The sequence below is a fragment of the Macaca mulatta genome, chromosome 16 (genome assembly GCF_049350105.2).
Source record: "Macaca mulatta isolate MMU2019108-1 chromosome 16, T2T-MMU8v2.0, whole genome shotgun sequence".
Lineage (NCBI taxonomy): Eukaryota > Metazoa > Chordata > Mammalia > Primates > Cercopithecidae > Macaca > Macaca mulatta.
This window is the reverse complement of record NC_133421.1, coordinates 66,755,395-66,781,372: the sequence shown is the minus strand read 5'-3', so window position 1 is coordinate 66,781,372 and position 25,978 is coordinate 66,755,395. Positions and strand designations below refer to the sequence as shown.

The following is a 25,978-nucleotide window of genomic DNA, read 5'->3' as shown; positions in this document are numbered from 1 at the left end:
AACAGCCCTATTTGATGGCTCCATTTTCTGTGAGAATTTCAGCTAACAAATATGGTGGTGTAAACCCTTAAAAAACCCTAAAATGTTGTTAGGGCACTAACCCAGTCCCTGCACTGCGGGGCTCCTTTCTGAGTTGGTGGGTTCTCTGTCTGGATTGAGGAGGCCCTGGGTCCCCATAGACCAGTTTTTCACTCTTCCTAATGATAGTGGATACCAGACTAGAAGTGACCTTTTGCCAGGACCATCATCCAGCCAGCTGGGGAAACCCGAGTGTGGTTTCCTAAGCAGGGAAAAGGGTTGCCGCTTTTCTGTGGGAAAGGGAGCTGGGGCCCCTCCAGAGACTCACAGCACCAGTGCTGTGCTATACAGCAAAATGGGGGAGGATGGGCAGCCTCCCTATTTCTGCACTTCTGCACTAAGAACCCTCCTTGGGCCTGCTCAGATTGCCTGCTCCCTTGTACCCAGCATGGATGAAAATACGCTTTGGTTAATCCTCCGAAACAGCACGTAGGAAGTGGCCATGGGTGCCTGTCTCCCTGCCCCAGTGGAAGGCTTAGAGTACTAAGGTGGAAAGAGCATGAAAGCAGGAGTCCAGACCTGGGTTCAAGTGCCAATGCCAACACTAACCTGCAAGTGATCTCTGGCAAGCCACCTGTCCTCTGCAGATGTCGAATGAAGGGGTGGGATTTGATGGTCTCTCCGATGGCTTAATGTTAGTCCCCAGAATCTTGAAAGAGGAATGGACTCCTAGATCCTGCTCACTGAGATTGGTGTCAGCTGCCTCTGAGGGAGGGTGGGAGGGGGAACACAGGGAAAGGTGATTTTTAGAGAGGTGAGAGGTGGGTTTTTTGGGTTTTTGTTTTTGTTTTTGCTTTTTTGAGACAGAGTCTCACTCTGTCGCCCAGGCTGGAGTGCAGTGGCTCATTGCAACCTCCACCCCCTGGGTTCAAGAGATTCTCCTGCCTCAGTCTCCCGAGTAGCTGGGATTACAGGCATGTGCCACCATGCCTGGCTAATTTTGTATTTTTAGTAGAGATGGGGTTTCTCCATGTTGGTCAGGCTGAGGTCCAACTCCCGACCTCAGGTGATCCGCCCACCTCGGCCTCCCAAAATGCAGGGATTACAGGCATGAGCCACTGTGCCCGGCCTAATTTTTTTTTTTTTTTTTTTTTTAAATAGAGACGGGGTTTCACTGTCTTGGCCAGGCTGGTCTTGAACTCCTGACCTCGTGATCCACCCGCCTGGGCTTCCCAAAGTGCTGGGATTACAGGCATGAGCCACTGCGCCCGCCTAAGAGAGATGGGCTTTTAAAAAGGACTTTACACCAGGCGCGGGGACTCCCAGCACTTTGGGAGGCTAAAGCCAGCAGATCACTTGAGCTCAGGAGTTCGAGACCAGCCTGGGCAAAATAGTGTAGACCCCGTCTCTAAAAAAATAAAAATAGAAAAAAATTAGTTGGGTGTGGTGGCACGCTCCTGCAGTCTCATCTACTCAGGAGGCTGAAGTGGGAGGATTACTTGAGCCCAGGAGGTCGAGGCTGCAGTGAACCGTGATCGGACTTGCACTCCAGCCTGGATGACAGAGTGAGACCCTGTCTCAAAAAGGGGAGTTGGGAGGTGTGCTTTACTTTCCATGTGATTGCCCATTTTAATTCTACTCTATTAGGACAATTCTAAAAGGAACTTCGAGGAGCTTAGCAGCCCTTTACCACCACCGTGACCCCAAGTACTTCTCTCTTCCTTCCCTCCCACAAACAACCCCTTAAGCTTACCCCTGGATTAGTAACCTGGTTGGGGTTGGTGATGAGGAAATCCGAGAGGCCTCTTAAAAAAGATTGTAAAGGGCAAGGGTCCTTTTGCGCTCAAAAACTAGGCAAAGGCAAATACAAGATTTTGCCTATAATTTCAGAATCTTCTGGTCCACCCGACTCCCAGATCTTGAGGATTTTCGGATGAGCAATTCAAGTGAGAGGGAAACAGAGATCAACACTCTTAGAACCTGATTCCCTTCCTCAGATCACATTCCTCCGCCCGTCCCGCTCCCGCCGCCAGCGCCAGCGGAGGCCCTAGTCTCCGGCTCCAACTATTCCAACCATCCCGGGAAGGGTGGGGCGCTCGGCTCTTGGGTCCCCCTCCGCCGCCCCCCTTCGTCTATCTCCCCTTCTGCCCCGTCCCTCCCCTTCTGGGGTGGGGCCAGCCAATGAGCGATCAGACTACGGAGTTTGGCCGGGGAGCCGGGGAGCTCACCGATCCCCCGCCCGGCAGTTCTGGCCGCTGTCCCGGTGCGCACGGACGTGGCTCGAGTTTCCTCTGCTCTCGGCTCTCGCCCGCTTGCTCTCCCCCCTTCCGCTCCTGCTTCTCTCCTGGTCTCCCGCTCCAGCTCCAGCTCCACCCGGCGGGCCACGCACGGCTCCGGGTAGCCATGGAGGACCCCACGCTCTACATTGTCGAGCGGCCGCTTCCCGGGTACCCCGACGCCGAGGCCCCGGAGCTTTCCTCCGCTGGGGCGCAGGCGGCGGAGGAGCCGTCGGGGGCCGTCTCAGAAGAGCTGATCAAGTCGGACCAGGTGAACGGCGTCCTGGTGCTGAGCCTCCTGGACAAAATCATCGGGGCCGTAGACCAGATCCAGCTAACCCAAGCACAGCTGGAGGAGCGACAGGCGGAGATGGAGGGCGCCGTGCAGAGCATCCAGGGCGAGCTGAGCAAGCTAGGCAAGGCGCACGCCACCACGAGCAATACGGTGAGCAAGCTGCTGGAGAAGGTGCGCAAGGTCAGCGTCAACGTGAAGACCGTGCGCGGCAGCCTGGAGCGCCAGGCGGGGCAGATCAAGAAGCTGGAGGTCAACGAGGCTGAGCTGCTGCGGCGCCGCAACTTTAAAGTCATGATCTACCAGGTGAGCCCACGGAGCGGACGGCGCCCAGAGCTCCCGCGCCCGGCCCGCGTCTCCGGCCTGGGATTTGGGGTGGGGAGACTTGCCCGTGGCGCGGCTCCCCTCCCAGCCTGGTCCGGGCGCCCGGGAGATCCACCCTCCTTCCGGCGAGCGCGACTGGGGTGGGGTGGGGTGGGATGGGGTGGAGGGAGCGGCGAACTCCTGGGGCGCGTAGAGGGGCGCGCTCTGCACCTCGCACCTCCCCACTCAGGTCCTTCCCTCTGGTCCCAGACTTGTAGCAGAACCGAATTAGCGGGTGGACTTGAGGACGCTGCCTCCCGCAGACTGCTCCCTCCCTAATTGGTTCTGTCAAACTTCTTCCTACTTGGGGGAAGTTTCTAGGAAAGTCAGGGGTCCCCGGCGATCGTTGGGGTCCGCTGTAAGCGGACACTGGCTGCGGGGCCCGGGCCTGGGGCCTCCGCGCCTGCGGGCCTGATATAGCGGGTGATTCAGGGCTCAGGCACGCACCAGAGGGAGCTGTGCCAAGCGGGGGACGCGACCGCCAACCTCCTCCCCCGACCCTGCGCCCCCGCGACCCCGCATCGGCCTCGGCGGCCCACCCCTGTCCCTTCGCTGCGCTCTGCTCCTGGCCTCCAGGCATTTTCAGGCCCTTGAGGACACCCTCACCCGCGGCTCGCGGGCACCCTGGGCCTCCTGGAAGCGGGCGGGGCTGGGCGGGGAAGAGTGGGCGTCAGGAGTGCAAGGGGGGCTGGTGGAGTGGGTGGACAGCCTCTGCGGGGTCCGGCGGTCTGGGCGCAGTCTGGGCGCGGTGAATCACCCCGCATGCCTGCGGGGGCGGGGGCCAGGCGCAGCCGCGCAGCGGGCTGGAGGAGGCTGGCGCCCCCACACCCCCGGCTCCGCCTGGAACCACTTGTTGCTTTCTTTGCACCTCTCCCCATTCCTCCCACTTGGATAAAAATGTAACTTTTGGATCATAACCCCCAATAAACCTAGGAGTCTCGGGTTTCTATGCTGCTCCTCTCCACGCCGCCTCCGCAGTGCCATCGTGGATAATATCTTGGGCTGGGCGGGAAGGGCTCCAGCCTGGCTCCTCCCTGCCTCCCAAAGGCCTGCTGATGCTCGTAACCCCAGTGAGGCGGGATCGTGCGGGGCGGGGAGGTTAGTCTATGCTCCGCTCTCCCCTTCCTTTCCCTGCCGAAGGGAATGGAAAGAAAGGGAAGGCTGGATTTCTCACACCCTCCAAGTTATAAGACCCCCTTTCCGGGAGTTGTGGCTCTGCTGACTGCTCTGGGGCCTGGTCGAGCCGGTTCTGAGTGACCATCTGGGGTGAGATGAGGGGGTCCTTGGCTTGGTCTCCCCAGGAGGAGCTAAGATAGATGCAGATCCGGACAAGTATCTGGGAAGAGTAGAGACAGAAAGGTGGGTCAGCCGGTACCTATCTGAGGTGGTGAGACAGAGGCAGAAATGGCACTTGTCCCCCTCCCCACCCTTACACCGATGACTGACTCCTCCCAGGAGGCATATACGTGGCTTTTAAAAAGCTTTACTTCCCGGCGGGGCGCGGTGGCTCAAGCCTGTAATCCCAGCACTTTGGGAGGCCGAGACGGGCGGATCACGAGGTCAGAAGATCGAGACCATCCTGGCTAACACGGTGAAACCCCGTCTCTACTAAAAAATACAAAAAACTAGCAGGGCGAGGTGGCGGGCGCCTGTAGTCCCAGCTACTCGGGAGGCTGAGCCAGGAGAATGGCGTAAACCCAGGAGGCGGAGCTTGCAGTGAGCTGAGATCGCGCCACTGCACTCCAGCCTGGGCAACAGAGCCAGACTCCGTCTCAAAAAAAAAAAAAAAAAAAAAAAGGCTTTACTTCCCCTACTTAAGCACTATTTGGATAGAAAATGTTTGCCCAGAGCTATTTCCACTTAGTCTAACTGCTTGGAGGAAGCAGGATGAGAGGGGGGGCTTTTGATGTTTTTTAAGAGACCTGCTTAGTACTGGGGACATTGAGAGGAGGGGAACAAGACAGGGGTCTGGGACAGCAAGCCAGCTCTATATTTCCTCCAGAGCCTGGTGTGGCCGAGGGCCACCATGAAGAGCTCGAGGGGTGACCCGTCTCACTAACTGTCCCAGACCATAGAACCTGGGAAAGGTCTTGGCCTCAAGGTAAACTTCCCTATGCCAAAGATGGAGATTCTGAGAGAAGAAGGAAAGGTATGGAGGGAGAAAGACTTCTCTGCAGAGGCCGGTGGCATCCCTTTGTTCCACCCTCTCCAGCAATCTGAAGGGATATGTCTATATTTTAGGGGGTGGGAGGGAATGTGTTCTAATCACAGGTGACTTCAAATGCATCTGCACTAAACCAAGGCCAGTGGGGGACAGAGAATTGAGGTAGTAAGAGTAGCTCAAATGGAGTCCCAAACCCACAGAGGGAATAACTAAGAACTAAAATGGCCCCAACCTGGGGAGGACTTCAGAAGTAAGGAAAAGATTCCAGCAAATGGGGTGAGGCTTGGGAAAGCAGAACTTCCCTGAGCTGCAGAGCAGATGTTCCAAGTGAGGACGATGGAGTGGGGACCCAGCTGCTGTAGGAAAGCAGAGGCTGCTCCTGCTCCTCCCCGAGGTCTGCAGGCCTGAGAAGGGAAGGAGGTAAAAATAGCTCTGTGCCTTGGCAGGCCTATTAGGGAAGATTGGGGGCAGCAGCATTTATGGTAAAGTCCGGCTGAAGGGGGAGGATGCTTGGGTGGCCAGGCAAAGAGACAGAAATTTGGAGAAAGGTTCCTGGGATGGTGTGAATTCTCTGGGGGAGCCATGGGGGAAGGAATGCTGTATTCCCCACTTCAGGGATGGGAGTTGATGATATGGCAGTAGGGGCAGGGCAGAGGAGAACACCAAGGATGGGAAGTCTCCAGTTGTAGGATCCAGACATCTGGCCTTCCATACCCTATTCCTGGGGAGAAAAGGAGGGAATCCCTTGTATGACCCCACCCCATATTCAGGGAACTTCTAGACTTAATGATTTCACAGCTTAAGTTTGCATTTGAACACACACACATACACACACACAAGAAATTCAGCACCTCCCACCCCAAGATACCACAGCCCTCATCTTAAACTCACTTCTGAGTCATCACTGCCCTTCTCTGGCATTTCCTTCCCTGTCTCCCAAACAAAATCTAGCAGTTTGACATCGCATCCTATCAGACGACACTTAGCTAGCAACAGTTAGTGAATGAGAGAAGTGAATTCTTCTAGTTATAGGAGTTAGTGGGCTGAGGGCTGCAGGAGGATCAGGCCAGATTGTGAATATAGAGGCAGGTGCTCCAAAATACCATGCAGAGGCCGGGCGAAGTGGCTCATGCCTGCAATCCCAGCACTTTGGGAGGCCGAGGCAGGTGGATCACTTGAGGTCAGGAGTTGGAGACCAGCCTGGCCAACATGGTGAAACCCCTGTCTACTAAAAATTAGCCGGGCATGGTGGTGAGGACCTGTAATCCTGGTTACTCGGAAGGCTGAGGCAGAAGAATGACTTGAACCCAGGAGGCAGAGGTTGCAGTGAGCCGAGATCGTGTTACTGCACTCCAGGCTGGGCTACACAGTGAGACTCCATCTCAATAATAATAATAATAATAATTAATGAATAAAATAAAATACCATGCAGATGAGTGGAGCTATTATCATTAAAGAGCCAATTCTTCCAGGCAACAATTTGTTTTTTGGGGTTTTTTGTTTTGTTTTTCAGACAAGGTCTCACTCTGTTCCCCAAGCTGGAGTGTAGTGACACAGTCATATCTTACTGCAGTCTTGAACTCTTGGGCTCAAGTGATCCTCCTGGTTCAGCCTCCCGATTAGCTAGGACTACAGGTGCCCAACACCATGCTCGGCAAATTGTTTTTTTTTTTCATATTTGTTTTTTTTTTTTTTTTTTTTTTTTTTTTTTTTTTTGAGACGGAGTCTCGCTCTGTCACCCAGGCTGGAGTGCAGTGGCCGGATCTCAGCTCACTGCAAGCTCCGCCTCCCGGGTTTACGCCATTCTCCTGCCTCAGCCTCCGGAGTAGCTGGGACTACAGGTGCCCGCCACCTCGCCCGGCTAAGTTTTTGTATTTTTAGTAGAGACGGGGTTTCACTGTGTTAGCCAGGATGGTCTCGATCTCCTGACCTCGTGATCCGCCCGTCTCGGCCTCCCAAAGTGCTGGGATTACAGGCTTGAGCCACCGCGCCCGGCCTTTTTTTCATATTTGTAGAGTCCGGGGTCTCACTTAGTTGCCCAGGCTGATCTCAAACTCCTGGGTTCAAACAGTTCTCCTGCCTGGGCCTCCCAAAGTGCTGGGACTACAGGCATGAACTACCACGTGCATCCAGTTTGCTTATTTTTAAATTTAAAAAGGCTTTATTTTTAATTATGGATACATAATAGTTGTACATATTTTTGGAGTACATGTGATATTCTGAGACAAGCATGCAATGTATCATGATCAAATCAGGGTAATTAGAATATCCGTCATATCAAGCATTTATCATTTCCTTGTGTTAGGAACATCCCAATTCCACTCCTTTAATTATTTGGAAATATGCAATAATTTCTGTTAACTATATTACCCTATTATGCTACTGAACATTTGATCTTATTCCTTCTATCTAACTGTATTGTTGTACCCATTAACCATCCCCTCCAGGCAACAATTTGCAGAGTAGAGCTCTTTTAGATCCCAAAAGTGGGGATAAAATGGAAATACAGGGCCGGGCGCGGTGGCTCATGCCTGTAATCCCAGCATTTTGGGAGGCCGAGGCGGGCGAATCACCTGAGGTGGGGAGTTAGAGACCAGCCTTACCAACATGGAGAAACCCCGTCTCTACTAAAAATACAAAATTAGCTGGGCGTGGTGGCACATGCCTGTAATCTTGGGAGGCTGAGGCAGGAGAATTGTTTGAACCTGGGAGGCAGAGGTTGCAGTGAGCTGAGATCGCGCCACTGCACTCCAGCCTGGGCAACAGAGCAAGACTCTGTCTCAAAAAATAGTATAGTATAGTAAATACATAAACCAATAATACAGTGATTTATTATCGATATCAAGTATTATGTACTGTATATAATTGTATGGGCTAGACTTTTATACAACTGGTAGTGCAGCAGGTTTGTTTACACCAGTAATCACTATAAACACTTGAGAAATTCATTTCACTAACAGATTATGATGGCTACAATGTCAGGCTAGAGTGCAGTGGTACGATCGTGGCTCACTGCAACCCCTCTGCCTCCCAGGTTCAAACAATTGTTCTTCTTCAGCCTTCCAAGCAGCTGGGATTTACAGGTGTGTGCCATCATGCCTAGCTGATATTTTTGCATTTTTAATAGAGACAGGGTTTCACCATGTTGGCCAGGCTGGTCTCGAACTCTTGGCCTCAAGCAATCCACCCGCCTTGGCCTCCCAAAGTGCTGAGATTACAGGCATGAGCCACCGCAACCAGCGTCCATTACAATCTTATGGGACCACGGTTGTGTATGCCGTCCATTGACTGAAACGTCATTATGCGGCTCATGATTATAACTGTGTTCTGGAGCAGTTTTGAGGAGGCAAAGTCAGTGACTTACATATGGACCAGCAGCAACAGACCATCAGACCTGCTCCAAGTGCTTGGGGATAAGGGCCAGGAAGCATTTAAGAGATTAGGTGTCTCGTGGGCATTGAAGGGGAGGGCACCAGGGCTGGAAGGAGAGCCTGATGGCTTCTCCTCCCCAAATCTCAACCCATCCTGTACCTCTTTCCTGGATTCAATGCAAATTAGGGCTACCTTGCTCCAGAAGAACCCCAAACCTTTGTCCAAAAATATTCTCAACCCAGGGCTTTAGTCCCTTTCATCCCTAAAACCCAGCGGCCATGGAGAGTATGCATACTACATCCTTCCTCCCAAACTCAGTTTGGGTTGTTTTTCCTGGTCACTGGGTCCAAAGCAGGGAGGGTATTTTTAGGGGTGTTCCCAAGACCAAAGGAAATCATACTATCCCTGGGCTCCTCCCTCCTTTTTTTTTTTTTTTTTTTTTTTTTGAGAAAGGGTCTTAGCTCAGTAGCCCAGGCTGGAGTGGTGCTATCGTAGCTCACGGCAGCCTCAAACTCCTAGGCTCAAGCAATCCTCCCATCTCACCATCTCAGCCTCCTGAATAGCTGAATCTACATGCCCAGCTAATTTTTAAATTTTTTCTTTTTTTTTTTTTTCAGACAGAGTCTTGCTCTGTCACCCAGGCTAGAGTGCAGTAGCATGATCTCGGCTCACTGCAAGCTCCACCTCCTGGATTCAAGCAATTTTCATGCCTCACCATCCTAAGTAGCTGGGATTACAGGCGTGCACCCCCATACCTGGCTAATTTTTGTATTTTTAGCAGAGACGGGATTTCACCATGTTGGCCAGGCTGGTCTCGAACTCCTGACCTCAGGTGATCCACCTGCCTCAGCCTCCCAAAGTGCTGGAATTACAGGCCTGAGTCACCATGCCCAGCCTAAATTTTTTTTCTAGAGGGTCCCCACTATTGCCCAGGCTGGTCTTGAATTCCTGGGCCCAAGTGATACTCCTGCCTCGGCCACCCAAAGTGCTGGGGTTATAGGCGTGAGCCACCCGGCCTTTTTATTTTTATTTTTCATATTGTAAAGGTCAAAGTCAAAAGCATGAAGAGACAACAAAGAGTGGGCAACTGATAGCAAGAGGGGAGGGGATATTGTTGCTAAGCAACTAACCTCAGAAGTAGGAGTGGCTTGGGCCTTTTTTTTTTTTTTTTTTTTTTTTTTGGAAATATAACATTGTGAATCATCATTCTGTCATTATAAATTTTTTAAATTTTGGCCGGGCGCGGTGGCTCAAGCCTGTAATCCCAGCACTTTGGGAGGCCGAGGCGGGCGGATCACGAGGTCAGGAGATCGAGACCATCCTGGCTAACACAATGAAACCCCGTCTCCACTAAAAATACAAAAAAATTAGCCGGGCGTGGTGGCGGCGCCTGTAGTCCCAGCTACTCGGGAGGCTGAGGCAGGAGAATGGCGGGAACCCGGGAGGCGGAGCTTGCAGTGAGCCGAGATCGCGCCACCGCACTCCAGCCTGGGCGACAGAGCGAGACTCCGCCTCAAAAAAAAAAAAAAAAAAAAAAAAAAAAAAAAAAAATTTTAAATTTTTCTTTTCTTTGTTTTTTGTTTTTTTTTTTTGGTTTTTGTTTTGTTTTGTTTTTCCGAGACAGGGTCTTGCTCTGTTGCCCAGGCTGGAATGCAGTGGCAGCTATCATGGCTCACTGCAGCCCCTGCCTTCCAGGCTCAAGCATTCCTCCTGCCTCAGGCCCCCAAGTAGCTAGGACTACAGATGTGCACCACCATACCCAGCTAATTTTTGTATTTTTTGGTGGAGATGGGGTTTCTCCACGTTGCCCAGGGTCTCCAGTTCCTGGGCTCAAGCAATCCGTCTGCCTCGGCCTCCCAAAGTGCTAGGATTACAGGCGTGAGCCACTGTACCTGGCCTCATTATCCATTTCTTGAGCTAGAGGACACTGTGATCAACTTCATCTCCTTCATTTTGTGGTTTAGGAAGCTGAGGCCCAGAGAGGGGAAGTCACTAGCCTATTGTCACTCAAGTGATTGGGAGTCAAACTGGAGCCAGAACCCAGGTGTACCTTCCGCTACACTGACTGCTCCCCACCCCCTCCTTCCGTTCTGAGCTCTGTGGCAGAAAGCTGGGTAAAGACTAGCCCTGACTAACCTAGGGGTAGCTGTGGCTCCGCCACCTGCTGAGGGAGTTAGTTGCACAGTCCTGGCGCTGGGGCAGCTTTGCGTGTGCATGGGTGTGTGTGTGCGTGTGCGGTGTTGGCTATGAGTGGCCATTAGCTGCTTAGCCTTGTGAGTGCTGAAGTAGACGCAATGTGTAGTCACCTGGCCTGGTGATGGTGGGAGGGGAGGGATGTACGGGAGGGGAGGGGTGTAGGGAAGGAGTGGAGCTCCTGGTTGGCCGTGGTGTGCCCTGGCAGGGACTCCACACCTGCCTAGGAGAGGGACATGTTGGTTCCCTTTCTCTTCAGCCTCTCTGCCACTGCCACCTCCTCCTTGTACCCTGCAGGGCAGGTTGGGACCTGCTGCTTTGTTTTTTTGAGACTACGGGCTTTGTTGAGTACTGCTATCAGGCTTTGTCGAATACTGCTATCGCCTGAGTCTAATAGTGCCCCCCAAGTGTCCCTCTCTCCTGGCTTCTGATTGCTCGAAGCAAGAAGCCTATTGTCTTTGGCAACTAAGCCCCTCAGGAGAGAGAGTTAGGGGCTGCTGCAGAGGTCCCGGGGACATAGGCTCACCTGTCATAAAAATAGCTTGGTTTTGCCGGGCACAGTGATGTGTGCCTGTAGTCCCAGCTACTCAATAGGTTGAGGCAGGAGGATCGCTTGAGACTAGGAACTTGAGGCCAGGTTGGGCAGCATAGAGAGATCCTATCTTAAAAAAAAAAAAAAAATAGAGCTTGGTTTTGGATCCTGATTTCCCTGTGCATTTTAGTGTATAATATCTTAAGTGATAGCAAGAGGGAGGAGTGGTGAGAAAGACAGAAGGTCGGGACATGGCCAAAGGGAAATTGCCAGGATGTCCTTCTTCCATGCCTATCCCTCTCCTCATTTGGGGTAGCATCCTGTGTCCACCTTACCCCAGGGAAGAATGAAAACAGATTAAGCTGGGCACGCTGGCTCATGCCTGTAATCCCAGCACTTTGGGAGGCTGGGGTGGATGGACCACTTGAGGTCAGGAGTTCAAGACCAGCCTGACCAACATAGCGAAACTCCATCTCTACCAAAAATACAAAAAAAAATTAGCTGGGTGTGGTGGCACACACCTGTAATCCCAGCTACTCGGGAGGCTGAGGCAGGAGAATCACTTGAACCCAGGAGGCGGAGGTTGCGGTGAGCCAAGATCACACCACTGCACTCCACAGTCTGGGTGACAGAGCAAGACTCCGTCTAAAACACAACAACAACAACAAAACTGGGATTGGCAGAGTCTGACTCTGAAGACAGTGAAGTCGTGTGCCTTCATATTTACTCATCTGAGCCTCCCCAGTTATAATCCAACAAATGGCCTCTTAGAAAACTCCTTATCCACCTCTAGCAGCCTCCATAGCCTTCCTATGATTATGGCTGGGGAGGGGTTGAAGGTGGAAGCCCAAAAATGCGACTAGGGAATATTGTAGAGGGAGGAAGGGAGGGGTTCAATTGAAGTTGTTTGTTAATTCATGGGCTTGGGTTTGCCCCACCCCTTTTGGCCCCAGGGCCCTCTTTCTTTTTTTTTTTTTCCCTTTTTGAGACAGAGTCTTGCTCTGTCGCCCAAAATGTGAAGAGCTGGACCTCAGCTCACTGCAACCTCCACCTCCCTGGTTCAAATGATTCTCCTGCCTCAGCCTCCCAAGTAGCTGAGATTACAGGTGTGTGGCACCGGCCCCACTAACAGTATTTTTTGCAGAGACCTGGGCCATGTTGCTCAGGCTGGTCTTGAACTCCTGGGCTCAAGGGATCCACCCACCTTGGCCTCCAAAGTGCTGGGATTACAGGGATTACAGGCGTGAGCCACCATGCCCAGCTCCCAGGGCCCTCTTGATGAAGCATTTAAAATGAGTTTCTAGGCCAGGCATGGTGGCTCACGCCTGTAATCCCAGCACTTTGGGAACCCAAGGAGGGCAGATCACTTGAGGTCAGGAGTTCAAGACCAGCCTGGCCAACATGGTGAAACCCTGTCTCTGCTAAAAATTCAAAATATTAGCTGGGCATGGTGGCACGCACCTGTAATCCCAGCTACTCGGGAGGCTGAGGCAGGGGAATCACTGAAGCCAGGAGGCAGAGGTTGTAGTGAACCGAGATCAGAGATGACGCCACTGCACTACAGTTTAGCAGCCTGGGTGATAAAGAAAGACTCCATCTCAAAATAAAATAAAATAAAATAGGCCAAGTGCAGTGGTTCCTGCCTGTAATCCCAGCACTTTGGGAGACCGAGACAAGAGGATCACTTGAGGCCAGGAGTTCAAGAAGAGCCTGGCCAACAGAGTGAAACCCGGTCTCTACTAAAAATACAAAATTAGCCGGGCGTGGTAGCATGCACCTGTAATCCCAGCTATTCGGGAGGCTGAGGCAGGAGAATTACTTGAACCTGGGAGTCGGAGGTTGCAGTGAGCCAAGATCGTGCACTGCACTCCAGCCTGGGCAACAGAATGAGACTCTGTCTCAAAAAAATAAAATAAAATAGTTTCTAGCCTGGGCAACATAGCGAGACCTTGTCTCTACCAAAAAAAGAAAAAAGAAAAAAAAAAGATTAGCTGGGTTTGATGGTATACACCTGTAGTCCTGGATATTTGGCAGGCCGAGGTAAGAGGATTGCTTGAGCCCAGGAGTTGGAGGCTGCGGTGAGCTATGATTGTGCACTGCACTCCAGCCTGGGCAACAGAGCAAGACCCCATTTCTTTAAAAAAAAAAAAAAAAAGTGGTTTATTTCCATCCTAATATATTGTGCTCCCCTCCCTACTCACCAGCCCCTACTCTGCATGCCACCAAGGCCCATTTTTCTCAACTCCTTTCGCACCCACCCCAAGCCCCATTTAAACCCCTTTTCCTCATCTTAGCCCAAGAAGAAGCCGAATGCACCCTCTGACCCGGCCACAGCCAAGATCGTGCCTTTTGACCTGCCTGAGACTGAACCCTTTGACCTGAAGCCTGAGACAGTGCCTGAGCTCCCACCCTTTGACCAGATGCCTAGGGCACTGCCGTATTACCCAGAGCCTGGTCCCCGGCCCACCCCAGAGGAGCCGACAGCCGGTGGGAGTGTTTAGGGTCTCCGGGGTCCCGTTCTGTGGGCGTGGGGTCTCTCTCCAATCCACTGTCAGCCCACAGCCTGGTGGTGATCGCTGCCAGGAGAGCTGCCATCCCCAGCCACTGCCCACTGTGGACGGGTGCCGGGTACTGTGAGAACACTGGCGTTATGCAGAGTTCAGGCGAATGGGGTGTATACAGTGGGGGGTGGGAGGGGAAGGGAAGGGGCTTCCCCACTTCTTGGTTTCTGTTTTTAATAGTAAATGCTCCCCTACACTTAAGCTGCACCCGAAGGCTGCCCAGCATGAAGGCGTATGACTTCTGGTTCCGCCTTCCCCCTGCTGCCTCCTCCTCAAGGACAACCCAGCTTGGCCCAAAGCCTCTTTGGAGACAGCCGTCCTGAGGCCCAGGCCTGGGGTCTGTTCTGTGCCCTCTCCACCCGCTCCCTGCAGCTGAGGAAAACATTTACACGTATTTTTTCCAGTTTCTTTTAGAAAATGCTTTGCAAAGAGATCGCTTGTGTTTGCCAGATCCTGCCTTGGGTGGGGTGCCCAAAAGCTGCTAACTCACAGAGGCCAGGAGGGGGACATTCTAGCTGGCTCTGGCTCAGGTCCTCTGGCTTTTCCTATAGCTCAGTGTTTCTCAACTTAAAAAAAAATTTTTTTTAGAGATGGGGTCTCACTATGTTGCCCAGGCTGGTTCCGAATTCCTGGGCTCAAGTGATCCTCCCGACTCAGCTTCCCAAAGTGCTGGGATTATAGGTGTGAGCTGCCTCACCCAGTCAGTTTCTGTTGTTGTTGGTTGTTGTTGTTTTCATAATCACCCCCCTGTTAGTTTTGTTTTTTTTTTTTTTTTTTTTTTTTTTTTTTGAGACAGAGTCTCGCTCCGTGGCCCAGGCTGGAGTGCAGTGGCGCCATCTCAGCTCACTGCAAGCTCCGCCTCCGGGGTTCACGGCATTGCCCTGCCTCAGCCTCCCGAGTAGCTGGGACTACAGGCACCCGCCACCAAGCCCGGCTAATTTTTTATATTTTTAGTAGAGACGGGGTTTCACCGTGTTAGCCAGGATGGTCTCGATCTCCTGACCTCGTGATCCGCCCACCTCGGCCTCCCAAAGTGCTAGGACTACAGGCGTGAGCCACTGTGCCTGGCCTTTTTTTTTTTTTGAGACATAGTCCTACTCTGTCACCCAGGTTGGAGTGCAGTGGAATGATCTCGGCTCACTACAACCTCTACCTCCTGGGTTCAAGTGATTCTCCTGCCTCAGCCTCCCAAGTAGCTGGGATTACAGGCATGCACCACCACACCCAGCTAGCTTTTGTATTTTTTGGTAGAGACAGGGTTTCAAACTCCTGACCTCAGGTGATCTGCCCACATTGGCCTCCCAAAATGCTGGGATTACAGGTGTGAGCCACTGTGCCTGGCCCTTTTAGATTTTTTTTTTCTTTTTTCTTTTTTGAGACAAAGTCTTGCTCTGTCGCCAGGCTGCAGTGCAGTGGCACGATCTCACCTCAATGCAGTCTCTGCCTCCCTGGTTCAGCCTCCCGAGTAGCTGGGATTACAGGCTTGTGCCACCACACTCAGCTAATTTTTGTATTTTTAGTAGAGATGTAGAGATGGGGTTTCACCATGTTGGCCAGGATGATCTTGATCTCCTGACCTCGTGATATGCCCACCTCAGCCTCCCAAAGTGGTGGGTTACAGGCGTAAGCCACCACACTTGACCCCTTTTAGATATTTTTAACCAAGCTGTTCATCTCCCTCGTGAAATGTTAAAACAATAGATACACTGTATATCCCTTTATGTACTGTGGCTCTTGGGAGTGGCACAAACCATTGTGATATCTAAGTCCCCTCCCAATCTCCAAGAATCAATTTTCACCGTTTTGGAGGCAGTTTCACCCCTGCCAAGAATGCATGCTAGAGCAGAAGGGAGGGACACTTCTGCCCTTGGAGTCTCTCATCTCCTTGTCTTAGCAACCTCCAGCAGAGGTCCTGAGTTTTAAAGACGTTCTCTCCCCTTCACCTCTCCCCTCCTCTGCACCCTCTTCTAACATACACTCTAAGCAGATCCTGGGTCTCTGAATTACCTCTCCGGTCTCCTCCAGCCATTCCCAGGCAGTGGTTGGGGACCTAGAGCTGGTCAGCTGTAAGTCAAGAGAGCCTCCTACCCAGACCCATGTGGCATCTGTCCCTTTTCCCTAACAAATATGAAGTGCCTGGCCAAGGGCCAGATGCATGATAGGTGCTCAATGACATTATAATCTTATAAAAATCTTCCTAAGCCATAGTGCAAGTTTAGACAGCAGGGTTGGCGGGTGGAGTGGAAGAGGCTGGGAGCCTCCCTGTGGCTCCTCTATGTCCATCCAGGATTGAGGAGCTGTGCGTGCTTGGCAAAGGGCAGGGGGAGTTGTGCATGCTTTTGTTCAGACCTGGTCATTAAAGGTAACTCTGGAAACCAAGCCTGTTGGGAGTGGTGGTTTTGTTTAATAAAAACGGGAAACAGAACAAGCAGAGCCGTCCCTCCTTGCCATCCCCTGAGATCCTTCCTTTGGCTTAGGAGCTCTGCCAGGGAAGTAGGGGTGGGACAAGGGTGGCTGGCCTGTGTGCCTAGGGTGGAGGGAGATGATTTTGCATTGTGTTTGTGATGGTTTTTACCAGCAGGCAGATGGGTGGGACCAAGACAGCACTCCAAGGCTGTGAGTCATGGGGGAAACCTGGCTTGGAGTGGAGGGGAAAAGCTAATGGTGGAATACCCTTTCCAGACCAGCCTATTGGGCATCATCCCAGGATTCAGCTCAAGTTGTTTCGTCTTCTGTCCCCTGACCTTCCACCAAGAAGGCAGCTCCTGGCCAGGCACAGTCGCTCATGCCTGTAATCCCAGCACTTTGGGAGGCCAAGGCCAGCGGATCACAAGGTCAGGAGATCGAGACCATCCTGGCCAACATGGTGAAACCCTGTCTCTACTAAAAAAAAAAAAAAAATACAAAAAATTAGCCAAGTGTGGTTGCGGACGACTGTAGTCCCAGCTACTCAGGAGGCTGAGGCAGGAGAATGGCGTGAACCCGGGAGGCGGAGCTTGCAGTGAGCCGAGATCGCGCCACTGCACTCTAGCCTGGGCAACAGAGTGAGACTCTGTCTCAAAAAAAAAAAAAAGAAAGAAAGAAGGCAACTCCTATCGTGTAAGCCATCACTCCAGGAGAAGCCTACAATGAATGGGGTTAGAGCCCCCAGATTCCTTACTGGTCTGGAGAGATTTCTAAATCCAAGAAGAAACCTCCCCTTGGCCAGGCCCAGTGGCTCATGCCAGAAATCTCAGCACTTTGGGAGGCCAAGGCAAGGGGATCACTTGAGCCCAGGAGTTCGAGACCAAACTGGGCAACACAGGGAGACTCTGCCTCTACAAAAACTACAAAAATTAGCTGGGCATGTTGGTGTGCACCTGTAGTTCCAGCTACTTGGGAGGCTGACGTAGGAGGATCACTAGAGCCCAGCAGGTTGAGGCTGTAGTGAGCTGTAATCATGCCACTGCACTTCAGCCTGGTTGACAGAACAAGACCCCATCTCAAAACAAACAAACAAAAACACAAAAATGACCAGGCGCGGTGGCTCATGCCTGTAATCCCAGCACTTTGGGAGGACAAAGCGGGCAGATCACTTGAGGTCAGGAGTTCGAGGTCAGCCTGGCCAATATGGTGAACCCTGTTTCTACCAAAAAATACAAAAACTAGCCGGGTGTGGTGGCGCATGCCTGTAATCCCAGCTACTCGGGAGGCTGAGGCAGGCAAATCGCTTGAACCCAGGAGGCAGAGGTTGCAGTGAGCTGAGATCACGCCACCGCACTCCAACCTGGGTGACAGAGTGAGACCATGTCTCAAAAAAAAAAAAAAAAAAAAGGCCGGCATGGTGGCTCACACTTGTAATCCCAGCACTTTGGGAGGCCAAGGAGGGCGGATCACATGAGGTTGGGAGTTCAAGACCAGCCTGACCAATATGGAGAAACCCCATCTCTACTAAAAATACAAAATTAGTCAGGTGTGGTGGCACATGCCTGTAATCTCAGCTATTTGGGAGGCTGAGGCAGGAGAATTGCTTGAACCCAGGAGGCGGAGGTTGCGGTGAGCCAAGATCACGCCATTGCACTCCAGCCTGGGGAACAAGAGCAAAACTCCGTCTCAAAAAAAAAAAAAAAAAAAAAAAAACACTAAAAAAGCAAAAACCTCTTCTCACTAGGACTGCTCTCTTATGTTGTAGTTTGAGACCTTTCATGGAGCACTAGGAAGATGGCACTGGCTGTAAGAAGCCTGCAGCTCTCTCCCCAGTCCCATTCACTTCCAAGTTCAGCTGGCAAAGACCTTTATCTAGGAAGCCAGGGGCCAGGAAAACCAGCCAGCTCAGCCTTTAGGGGTAGGAGTGGAGCAGGCAGCAGGGGTAGGGGAGAAGTGGGGGATGCTGGGGGTGGGGCAGAGAGACAAAGTGGATTTGTTTTCCAGCAGCTGGGGCTGTTTCCTGACTATTCCCTGCCTGTCACCCTTAATCCCTCCCTAGCCTATTCACATTGTCTGAGTTTAGTGAAAGGAGGGGCTCTCCTCCACCCTTTGGTGGAGCGTGGGTGGGTTTTTAGTCTGGGAGGTTATGAAGGAAAGATCAGAGCTGAATATTTATATATATAATATATATAATATATATATAAAGATCAGCTCTGATCTTTATATATATATATATATATATATATATAAAATACACACACACACACACACACACACACACACACACACACACACACTGGGGCTGCAGGTAAATTCTGGGTGGAGATGGATGAAGAAGGTTTAGATTCTAAAATGATACACACTCCAGTAGCAGGCAGGGTAAGGGTGATTGTAGGAGCCCCAAAGTGAATGACTGGAAATCAGAGGGAATGCAAAGAGAGGTTAGACTCTTCTACACTCAGAACAAGGAAAACACCCTTCAATGCCTCAGTGAATAAGAGGCAGAGGGATAAACAAAATGCCCTAGTGATCTGCACTAAGCCGCCTATGGCGGGGGAGACTACAAGTCCCAGCATGCCCTGTGCCCAGGTCACCTTGCCTGCTGGGAGGTGTAGTTGGGTAACAGAGCTGGAGGTGGCTTGGTGCCCAGCAGATCTGGTGCCCAAATGAGAGAAGAGGTGGAGCCAGCATTCCCTCTTTGTCCCTGCTAATGCTATTGACAAGAAGGGAAGGAAGTTGGGAGAGGGTGTTCCTAGTTTTCAGTATAAACCAGGAAACTCGGGGGGGATGTTGACAGGAGGGAAGAGGAAAGAGGTTGGGGGCTGGGGAAGGAATTTCTGTAGCAGGTGGTGCAGAGATACCGAGTGGCCTATATAGGGGCGGGAGGGGGTGTGTGTCTATGAGAGGACTCAGTTTATGTTGCCTCATTTTCTCAGGGGACAGGAATTTTCTTACAATTCTGGGAAATGGTCTTCCGAAAACCCTTTAGAAACGCAACTGTCTCTCATTTCTTCATTTGAAGTCCCTAAAGGGAGTCTGGGCCAAAGAGGAGATCCTATTGTTGATCTTGGTCTCCCTTTCCCTTTCGGTGCTCAGCCTCCCCTGTTTTCTGATGGGGGTGGAGGTTGGGGAGGGAGTGATCCAGAGATTCTGAAATGTTGGCCAGAGTCAAGATCTTGGAAAATCTTCCCAGAATGGAAAGCAGTTCTGGTACTAAGTCCTCCAAGAAGACAGAAAATCTAAGAACTGGCTCTGAGCTCCAGGGTCATGGAGAATCTGAGACCACTCATCCTACTCCTAGACCTCTGAGCTCAGGCTTTGTGTGGGGGGCAGGGGGTGGGGAAAGCAAGAATTGAAAAGTAATCTCTCTTCCATCCCAAGGTAGGGAAGTCACAACCAGAAGAAATGTCCAGACTGGGGAGAAAACATGTCCTTGGCTCCCAGCCAGCGTCTTCCTCTTTCCAACATCAGTTTCTAAATGTGAGGGAGGGGGAGAAAGACCACTGGCGGAGCCAAACAGTATGAAGGAGTCAAGGAAGGTGGAGGTAGGGGAGGGTGGACCACAGTTCTCCATCTCTCAGGCTGCTTCTGAAATAGCTTGAGGCTAGGTGCAGTGGCTCATGCCTGTAATCCCAGCACTTTGGGAGGCCAAGGCGGGTGGATTATTTGAGGTCAGGAGTTCGAGACCAGCCTGACCAACATGGTGAAACCCCATCTCTACTAAAAAATACAAAAAAATTAGCCAGGTAGCCGGGCACGGTGGCTCAAGCCTGTAATCCCAGCACTTTGGGAGGCTGAGACGGGCGGATCACAAGGTCAGGAGATCGAGACCATCCTGGGTAACACGGTGAAACCCCGTCTCTACTAAAAAATACAAAAAAAAACTAGCCGGGCGAGGTGACGGGCGCCTGTGGTCCCAGCTACTCCGGAGGCTGAGGCAGGAGAATGGCGTAAACCCGGGAGGCGGAGCTTGCAGTGAGCTGAGATCCGGCCACTGCACTCCAGCCTGGGCGACAGAGCCAGACTCAGTCTCAAAAAAAAAAAAAAAAAAAAAAAAAAATTAACCAGGTGTGGTGGCGCATGCCTGCAGTCCCAGCTACTCAGGAAACTGAGGCAGGAGAATTGCTTGAACCTGGGAGGCGAAGGTTGCAGTGAGCCGAGATCGCGCCACTGCACTTCAGCCTGGGCCACAAAGTGAGACTCTATCTCAAAAAAAAAAAAAAAAAAAAAAATGAAATAGCTTGAGTCTGGAAAATGCACTCCCTTTACTTTACCTGCTCGGGTGGGTAGGTTTAGCTGTGGGCTCAAACCCCTACCGGCTTTCAACCTAAACATACTCCCACCACTTGCTTTTCCGCCTGGCTCGGGCAGTGTGCGATTTGCGGCACCAGAGGGCGCTCGCCCATTTCCAAAGTCTCCCGAGGGCCGCAGTGGTTTAACATCATCTGCGGGTGGACGGGGCACAGGACAGGGTTGGACAACTACAGAGATTTTAGCCCAAGTGCAATTATTACGCAGCCCATCTCCGACCCGAAGCTCGGTCCCCTGCTCGCGCGGTCTGTATAGTCACCATTCGTTCAACACACATGTATTTTTTAGAGAATGGCGGCGCGAGGTTGGGCATGGTGGCTCACACCTGTAATCCCAGAACTTTGGGAGGCTGAGGCGGGCGGATCACCTGAGGTCGGGAGTTCGAGACCAGCCTGACCAACATGACGAAACCCCATCTCTACTAAAGATACAGAATTCAGCCGGGCATGGTGGCGGGCGCCTGTAATCCCAGCTACTCGGGAGGCTGAGGCAGGAGAATTGCTTGAACCTGGGAGGCAGAGATTGCGGTGAGCCAAGATCGTGCCACTGCACTCCAGCCTGGGAAACAGAGCGAGACTCCGTCTAAAAAAAAAAAGAGAGAGAGAGAGAGAGAGAGAGAGAGAGAATGGCCACAGGGGGTTGGGGTGCCGGAGATGGGGGCTGTGTTGCCCAGGCTGGTCTCGAACTCCTGGATTCAAGCGATCTTCCTGCCTCCGTCTCCCAAAGCGCTAATGTTACATGGGTGAGCCTACACACATGTATTGAGCGCCCGCCAGTTTCCTGCGGACTACGCGTGTCCCGTGCTCCCCTCTCTCCAGGATCGCCACCACCCAGACTCAGGCTCGCTCACGTCTCCCTCCTCCCACCCCTCTCATGTCCCTTCTCCTCTTCCCTTAGGATGAAGTTAAGCTGCCGGCCAAAGTGAGCATCAGCAAATCGCTGAAAGAGTCGGAGGCGCTGCCAGAGAAGGAGGGCGAGGAGCTGGGCGAGGGCGATCGGCCCGAGGAGGACGCAGCGGCCCTGGAGCTGTCGTCGGACGAGGCGGTGGAGGTTGAGGAGGTTATCGAGGAGTCGCGCGCTGAGCGCATCAAGCGCAGTGGCCTACGGCGCGTGGACGACTTCAAGAAAGCCTTCTCCAAGGAGAAGATGGAGAAGACCAAGGTGCGTACCCGCGAGAACCTGGAAAAGACGCGCCTCAAGACCAAAGAAAACCTGGAGAAGACGCGGCACACCCTGGAGAAGCGCATGAACAAGCTGGGCACGCGCCTGGTGCCCGCCGAGCGGCGCGAGAAGCTGAAGACGTCGCGGGACAAGCTGCGCAAATCCTTCACGCCCGACCACGTGGTGTACGCGCGCTCCAAGACCGCGGTCTACAAGGTGCCGCCCTTCACCTTCCACGTCAAGAAGATCCGCGAGGGCCAGGTGGAGGTGCTCAAGGCCACCGAGATGGTGGAGGTGGGCGCCGACGACGACGACGAGGGCGGCGCGGAGCGCGGGGAGGCCGGCGACCTGCGGCGCGGGAGCAGCCCCGACGCGCACGCGCTGCTGGAGATCACCGAGGAGTCCGACGCCGTGCTGGTGGACAAGAGCGACAGCGACTGAGCCGCCCCCGCCGCCACCCACCCCATTCCTCGCTCCTTCCGAACTTCCTCTGTCGCATTCTCTCTCGGCCCCGAACTGGCTGATATTTTTCTAAATTGAAAACACGGCCCCGCCCCAACACCTCCAGGATCTCCCCTCCCAGTCTTAGAGCTGTTAGGACCCGATGGGGAGGCAGCCCCCGCAGTGGACAGCCCCCGCTTGGACACAGTCCGGGTGGAATGGGAAGGGAATGGGCGATCCCTGTCCTGGTTATCCAAGCCGGGATCTCAGAGGAAATTGCAGTGATTCCACAGTTAGGCCCCTCTCGGGGGGCTGCCTTCCCCTCAGCCTCTCCTCACACCACCCACCCAGCTGCTGTCATTCCGCTCACTGAGCTCTTCATTCTCACCCTGACCCTGGGGGACTCAAAGCCAAAACTGCCCAAAGAGAAAAGATTGAATCCTAAAGGGGATCCTTGCCCCCATGGGAGGCCCCCTACTGGAAGGATGTGAAAGCAGCTTTGGGGTGAAACTGAGGCAGTGGGGAAGAGAGCAGAATGAGCCCTCACCCTGGCTGGAGGTCCAGCACAGGCTGTATCTGCAGAGGGACCCAGAGGAACGCTGGAGCCAAGAGAAGCCCTGGAAAGGAGGGGTGGGGAACGACATGTGAGGGATGGCACACTGATGTGTTTATGCACCTGTACACAGGAGCACATGGCCATGGCTTTGGAAAGGAGAATGGGAAAATAGGAGAAGGTTGGCCAGGCTCGGTGGCTCATGCGTGTAACCCCAGCACTTTGGGAGGCCCAGGTGGGCAGATCACCTGAGGTCGGGAGTTCGAGACCAGCCTGGCCAACATGGCAAAAACCCATCTCTACTAAAATTACAAAAATTAGCCCGGGATGGTGGCGCATACCTGTAATCCCAGCTACTTTGGAGGCTGAGGTGGGGAGAATTGCTTGAACCCGGGAGGTGGAGGTTTCTGTGAGCCAAGATCGCGCCACCGCACTCCAGCCTGGGTGACAGAGTGAGACTCTATCTCAACAAAACAAAAAAAAAGGAAACTAGGAGAAGGTGGAAATGGGTGAAGAGGGAAGTCCCCTCACTAGCTGCATGAGAAGTCCATCTTACTGTGGTTCTCCATGGGCAGCAGGACCATTTTTCAGAATCAAGAGGGAGGACAGTGTGAGAAGGCGGTGATCCAAAGAGGACAAAGAGGTCAGCCCCACCCGATCCCTCAAATGGGCTCTCGGAGGCGCCCCCAGGGGCAGCCCATTTCTCAAAGTCCAGAAAATTAGGGTCCCAGAAGGGGGCAGCAGCAGGCTGGGAATTAGGAGGGAGAGCAAGGTGCTGGCCCTGCCACCAAGTTCACTCCTGGTTCACTCCTGCCAGTTTCTTCTCAAGCTCCTTCCCTAGCTGGGCATGGTGGCACGTGCCTGTGGTCCCAGCGACTCGGGAGGCTGAGGAGGGAGGATCGCCAGAGCCCAGGAGTTTGAGGCTGCAGTGAGCTCTAATGGTGCCTCTGCACTTCATCCTAGGCAACAGAGCAAGACGCTGTTTAAAAAAGAAAAAAATCCTTCCCTAGAGCTAGAATCCTAAAGCTGCAGAGCTAGCCAAGGCCTCACTGGTTTCCTTGTCCTTGGGGTGCCTTTCCTGAATCTTTGGGGGTGAAGGGAGTATTGCTCCCAGTCCAGAGGCCTGATTCTGTTCAGACCAGGTTCTCAAGACAGGAGTCCCTTTGTTCCTCCCCATTAAACGGGGTTTGTCAGAAGCAAGAACAGCCCCTCTCCCCAGTCACAGCCTGAAGGGAGGCCCCGAGGGCTTCCTCCTTCCCCCACCTGCTCCTTACCTTCTCTGCCCTGCTTTTTAGAACTGCAGCTCACTGTTTTAAGGGATTGGGGGAGGGAGCCTGGGGACACAAACCTTTTATACAATACAAAGCTTTGCTTTTTTTTTTTTCTTTTTTCCTTTCTTTTCCTTTTTGGTTGTCTTCTCTGAATGGTTGAAGACCCCTCTGCTGAGGGAGGCTGGGGATTGTGGGACAAGGTCCCTTGGTGCTGATGGCCTGAAGGGGCTTGAGCTGTGGGCAGATGCAGTTTTCTGTGGGCTTGGGGAACCTCTCATGTTGCTGTGTCCTGGTGAGCAGCCCGACCAATAAACCTGCTTTTCTAAAAGGATCTGTGTTCGATTGTGTTCTCTGAAGGCAGTTACATAGGGTTACAGAAGGCAGGAGGGAAGGAGGGAGAAAGGGAGGAAGAACTGTTGGTATAAACTTGTCTCACTTGCCTGGGGTGGGGAAAGGCCAGGGAGATAATAATAATTGCCAATTTATTGAGCCCTTACTCTCTGCCAGGAACTGTTCTGAGCACTTTGGTATGCAATTGCTCATTTAATGTCATAACAACCCCACTAGGCAGAGCCTATCATCACTCCCAGTCTAGATATGAGGAAACAGTGACTTGTCTAAGGTGCCATAGCTGGGAAGCAGTGGCGCTGGGATTCAAAGGCAACTGGATCCTCAATCTGTTTCATGGTTATAACCCTGTGTCTATACAGGTCTGTAACCCTGTGTCCCCCCCCCACACCCCATCCCCCATCCCCCATCCACTTCCCTGTAGTCAGGACATTAGCCTTCCAGACACACCCGGTTACTGTACTCAGCCTAAGCTTCCCACACACATACCCTTTGGAATCATAGGCCTGGAGGAAGCAGCCTAGGGGAGGGGAAAATCAAAGGCTCTCAGAGGGCTGAATATCGGTAAAGAAAGTGCATGACATATCCCAGTTGTATCTACTTTTCTTTTCTTTTCTTTTTTTTTTTGAGACAGAGTCTTGTTATGTTACCCGGGCTGTAGTGCAGCGGCGTGATCTCCGCTCACTGTAACCTCTGCCTCCTGGGTTCAAGTGATTCTCCTGCCTCAGCCTCCTGATTAGCTAGGATTAGAGGCATGTGCCACTGCGCCCAACTAATTTTTGTATGTTTAGTAGAGATGGGGTTTCATCATGTTGGGCAGGCTGGTCCTGAACGCCTGACCTCAAGGGATCTACCTGCCTTGGCCTCCCAAAGTGCTGGGATTACAAGTGTGAGCCACCATGCCTGGGGCAAATTTTATATGTTGGAAACCCCACGTTCATATGTTGATGAGAATTGGAAGTGGGGCCTTTTCAAGGTAATTAGCATTAGATAAGGTCACCAGGGTGGGGCTCCCATGATGAGACCAGTGACTTTATTTTTTATTTATTTATTTTTTTTGAGACGGAGTCTTGCTCTGTGCCCCAGGCTGGAGTGCAGTGGCGCGATCTCGGCTCACTGCAAGCTCCGCCCCGCCGGTTTCACACCATTCTCCTGCCTCAGTCTCCCAAGTAGCTGGGACTACAGGCGCCCGCCACCTCGCCCGGCTAATTTTCTTGTATTTTTAGTAGAGACGGGGTTTCACCGTGTTAGCCAGGATGGTCTCTATCTCCTGACCTCGTGATCCGCCCGTCTCGGCCTCCCAAAGTGCTGGGATTACAGGCTTGAGCCACCGTGCCCGGCCGAGACCAGTGACTTTATAAGATGAAGAAGAGGACCGGGCAAGGTGGCTCATGCCTGTAATCCCAGCACTTTGGGAGGCCCAGGCAGGTGGATCACCTGAGGTCAGGAGTTCAAGACCAGCTCGGCCAACATGGTGAAACGCCATCTGTACTAAAAATAAAAATATTAGCCAGGCATGGTGGCAGGTTCCTGTAATCCCAACTACTCAGGAGGCTGAGGTGAGAGAATAGCTTGAACCCAGGATGGGGAGATTGTGATGAGCCGAGATCACGCCATTGCACTCCAGCCTGGGTGACAAAGTGAGACTCTGTCTCAAAATGATGATAATAATAATAATCAGATTCTTCCCATGTGGTGGCAAAAGTGACCATAAAT

The 25,978-nt window shown here is 52.5% G+C and overlaps 1 protein-coding gene and 1 long non-coding RNA gene across 3 annotated transcripts; one reads left to right on the top strand and one right to left on the bottom strand.

The window, feature by feature from the left end:
* Positions 1–2,262: 2,262 nt before the first annotated feature.
* Positions 2,263–24,242, top strand: CAVIN1 (caveolae associated protein 1). 2 transcript variants are annotated; one of them, XR_013406821.1, is made up of 3 exons: positions 2,263–2,892; positions 21,386–22,785; positions 22,916–24,242. XR_013406821.1 is itself a non-coding variant. In XM_028836512.2 (2 exons), exons 1-2 carry the CDS (start codon positions 2,422–2,424, stop codon positions 22,088–22,090), a joined length of 1,176 nt encoding a protein of 391 aa, XP_028692345.2. In that variant the 5' UTR covers positions 2,263–2,421; the 3' UTR covers positions 22,091–24,242. The 2 variants fall into 2 exon arrangements, 1 of the variants encoding a protein (XP_028692345.2); XM_028836512.2 differs by having other exon boundaries at positions 21,386–24,242.
* Positions 10,044–13,128, bottom strand: LOC144335715 (uncharacterized). The gene is made up of 2 exons (XR_013406836.1): positions 12,534–13,128; positions 10,044–11,592 (listed from the first exon to the last, which is right to left on the bottom strand). It is a non-coding gene; the product is annotated as an uncharacterized LOC144335715 (long non-coding RNA).
* Positions 24,243–25,978: the final 1,736 nt, after the last annotated feature.

What these genes read in the sequence shown, in the direction of transcription:
- CAVIN1 (XM_028836512.2), top strand. Translation starts at nt 2,422, where the DNA reads ATGGAGGACCCCACGCTCTACATTGTCGAGCGGCCGCTTCCCGGGTAC. An exon ending in TTAAAGTCATGATCTACCAG is followed by an intron (nt 2,893 to 21,385) that starts GTGAGCCCACGG and finishes CTCTTCCCTTAG; the next exon opens with GATGAAGTTAAGCTGCCGGC.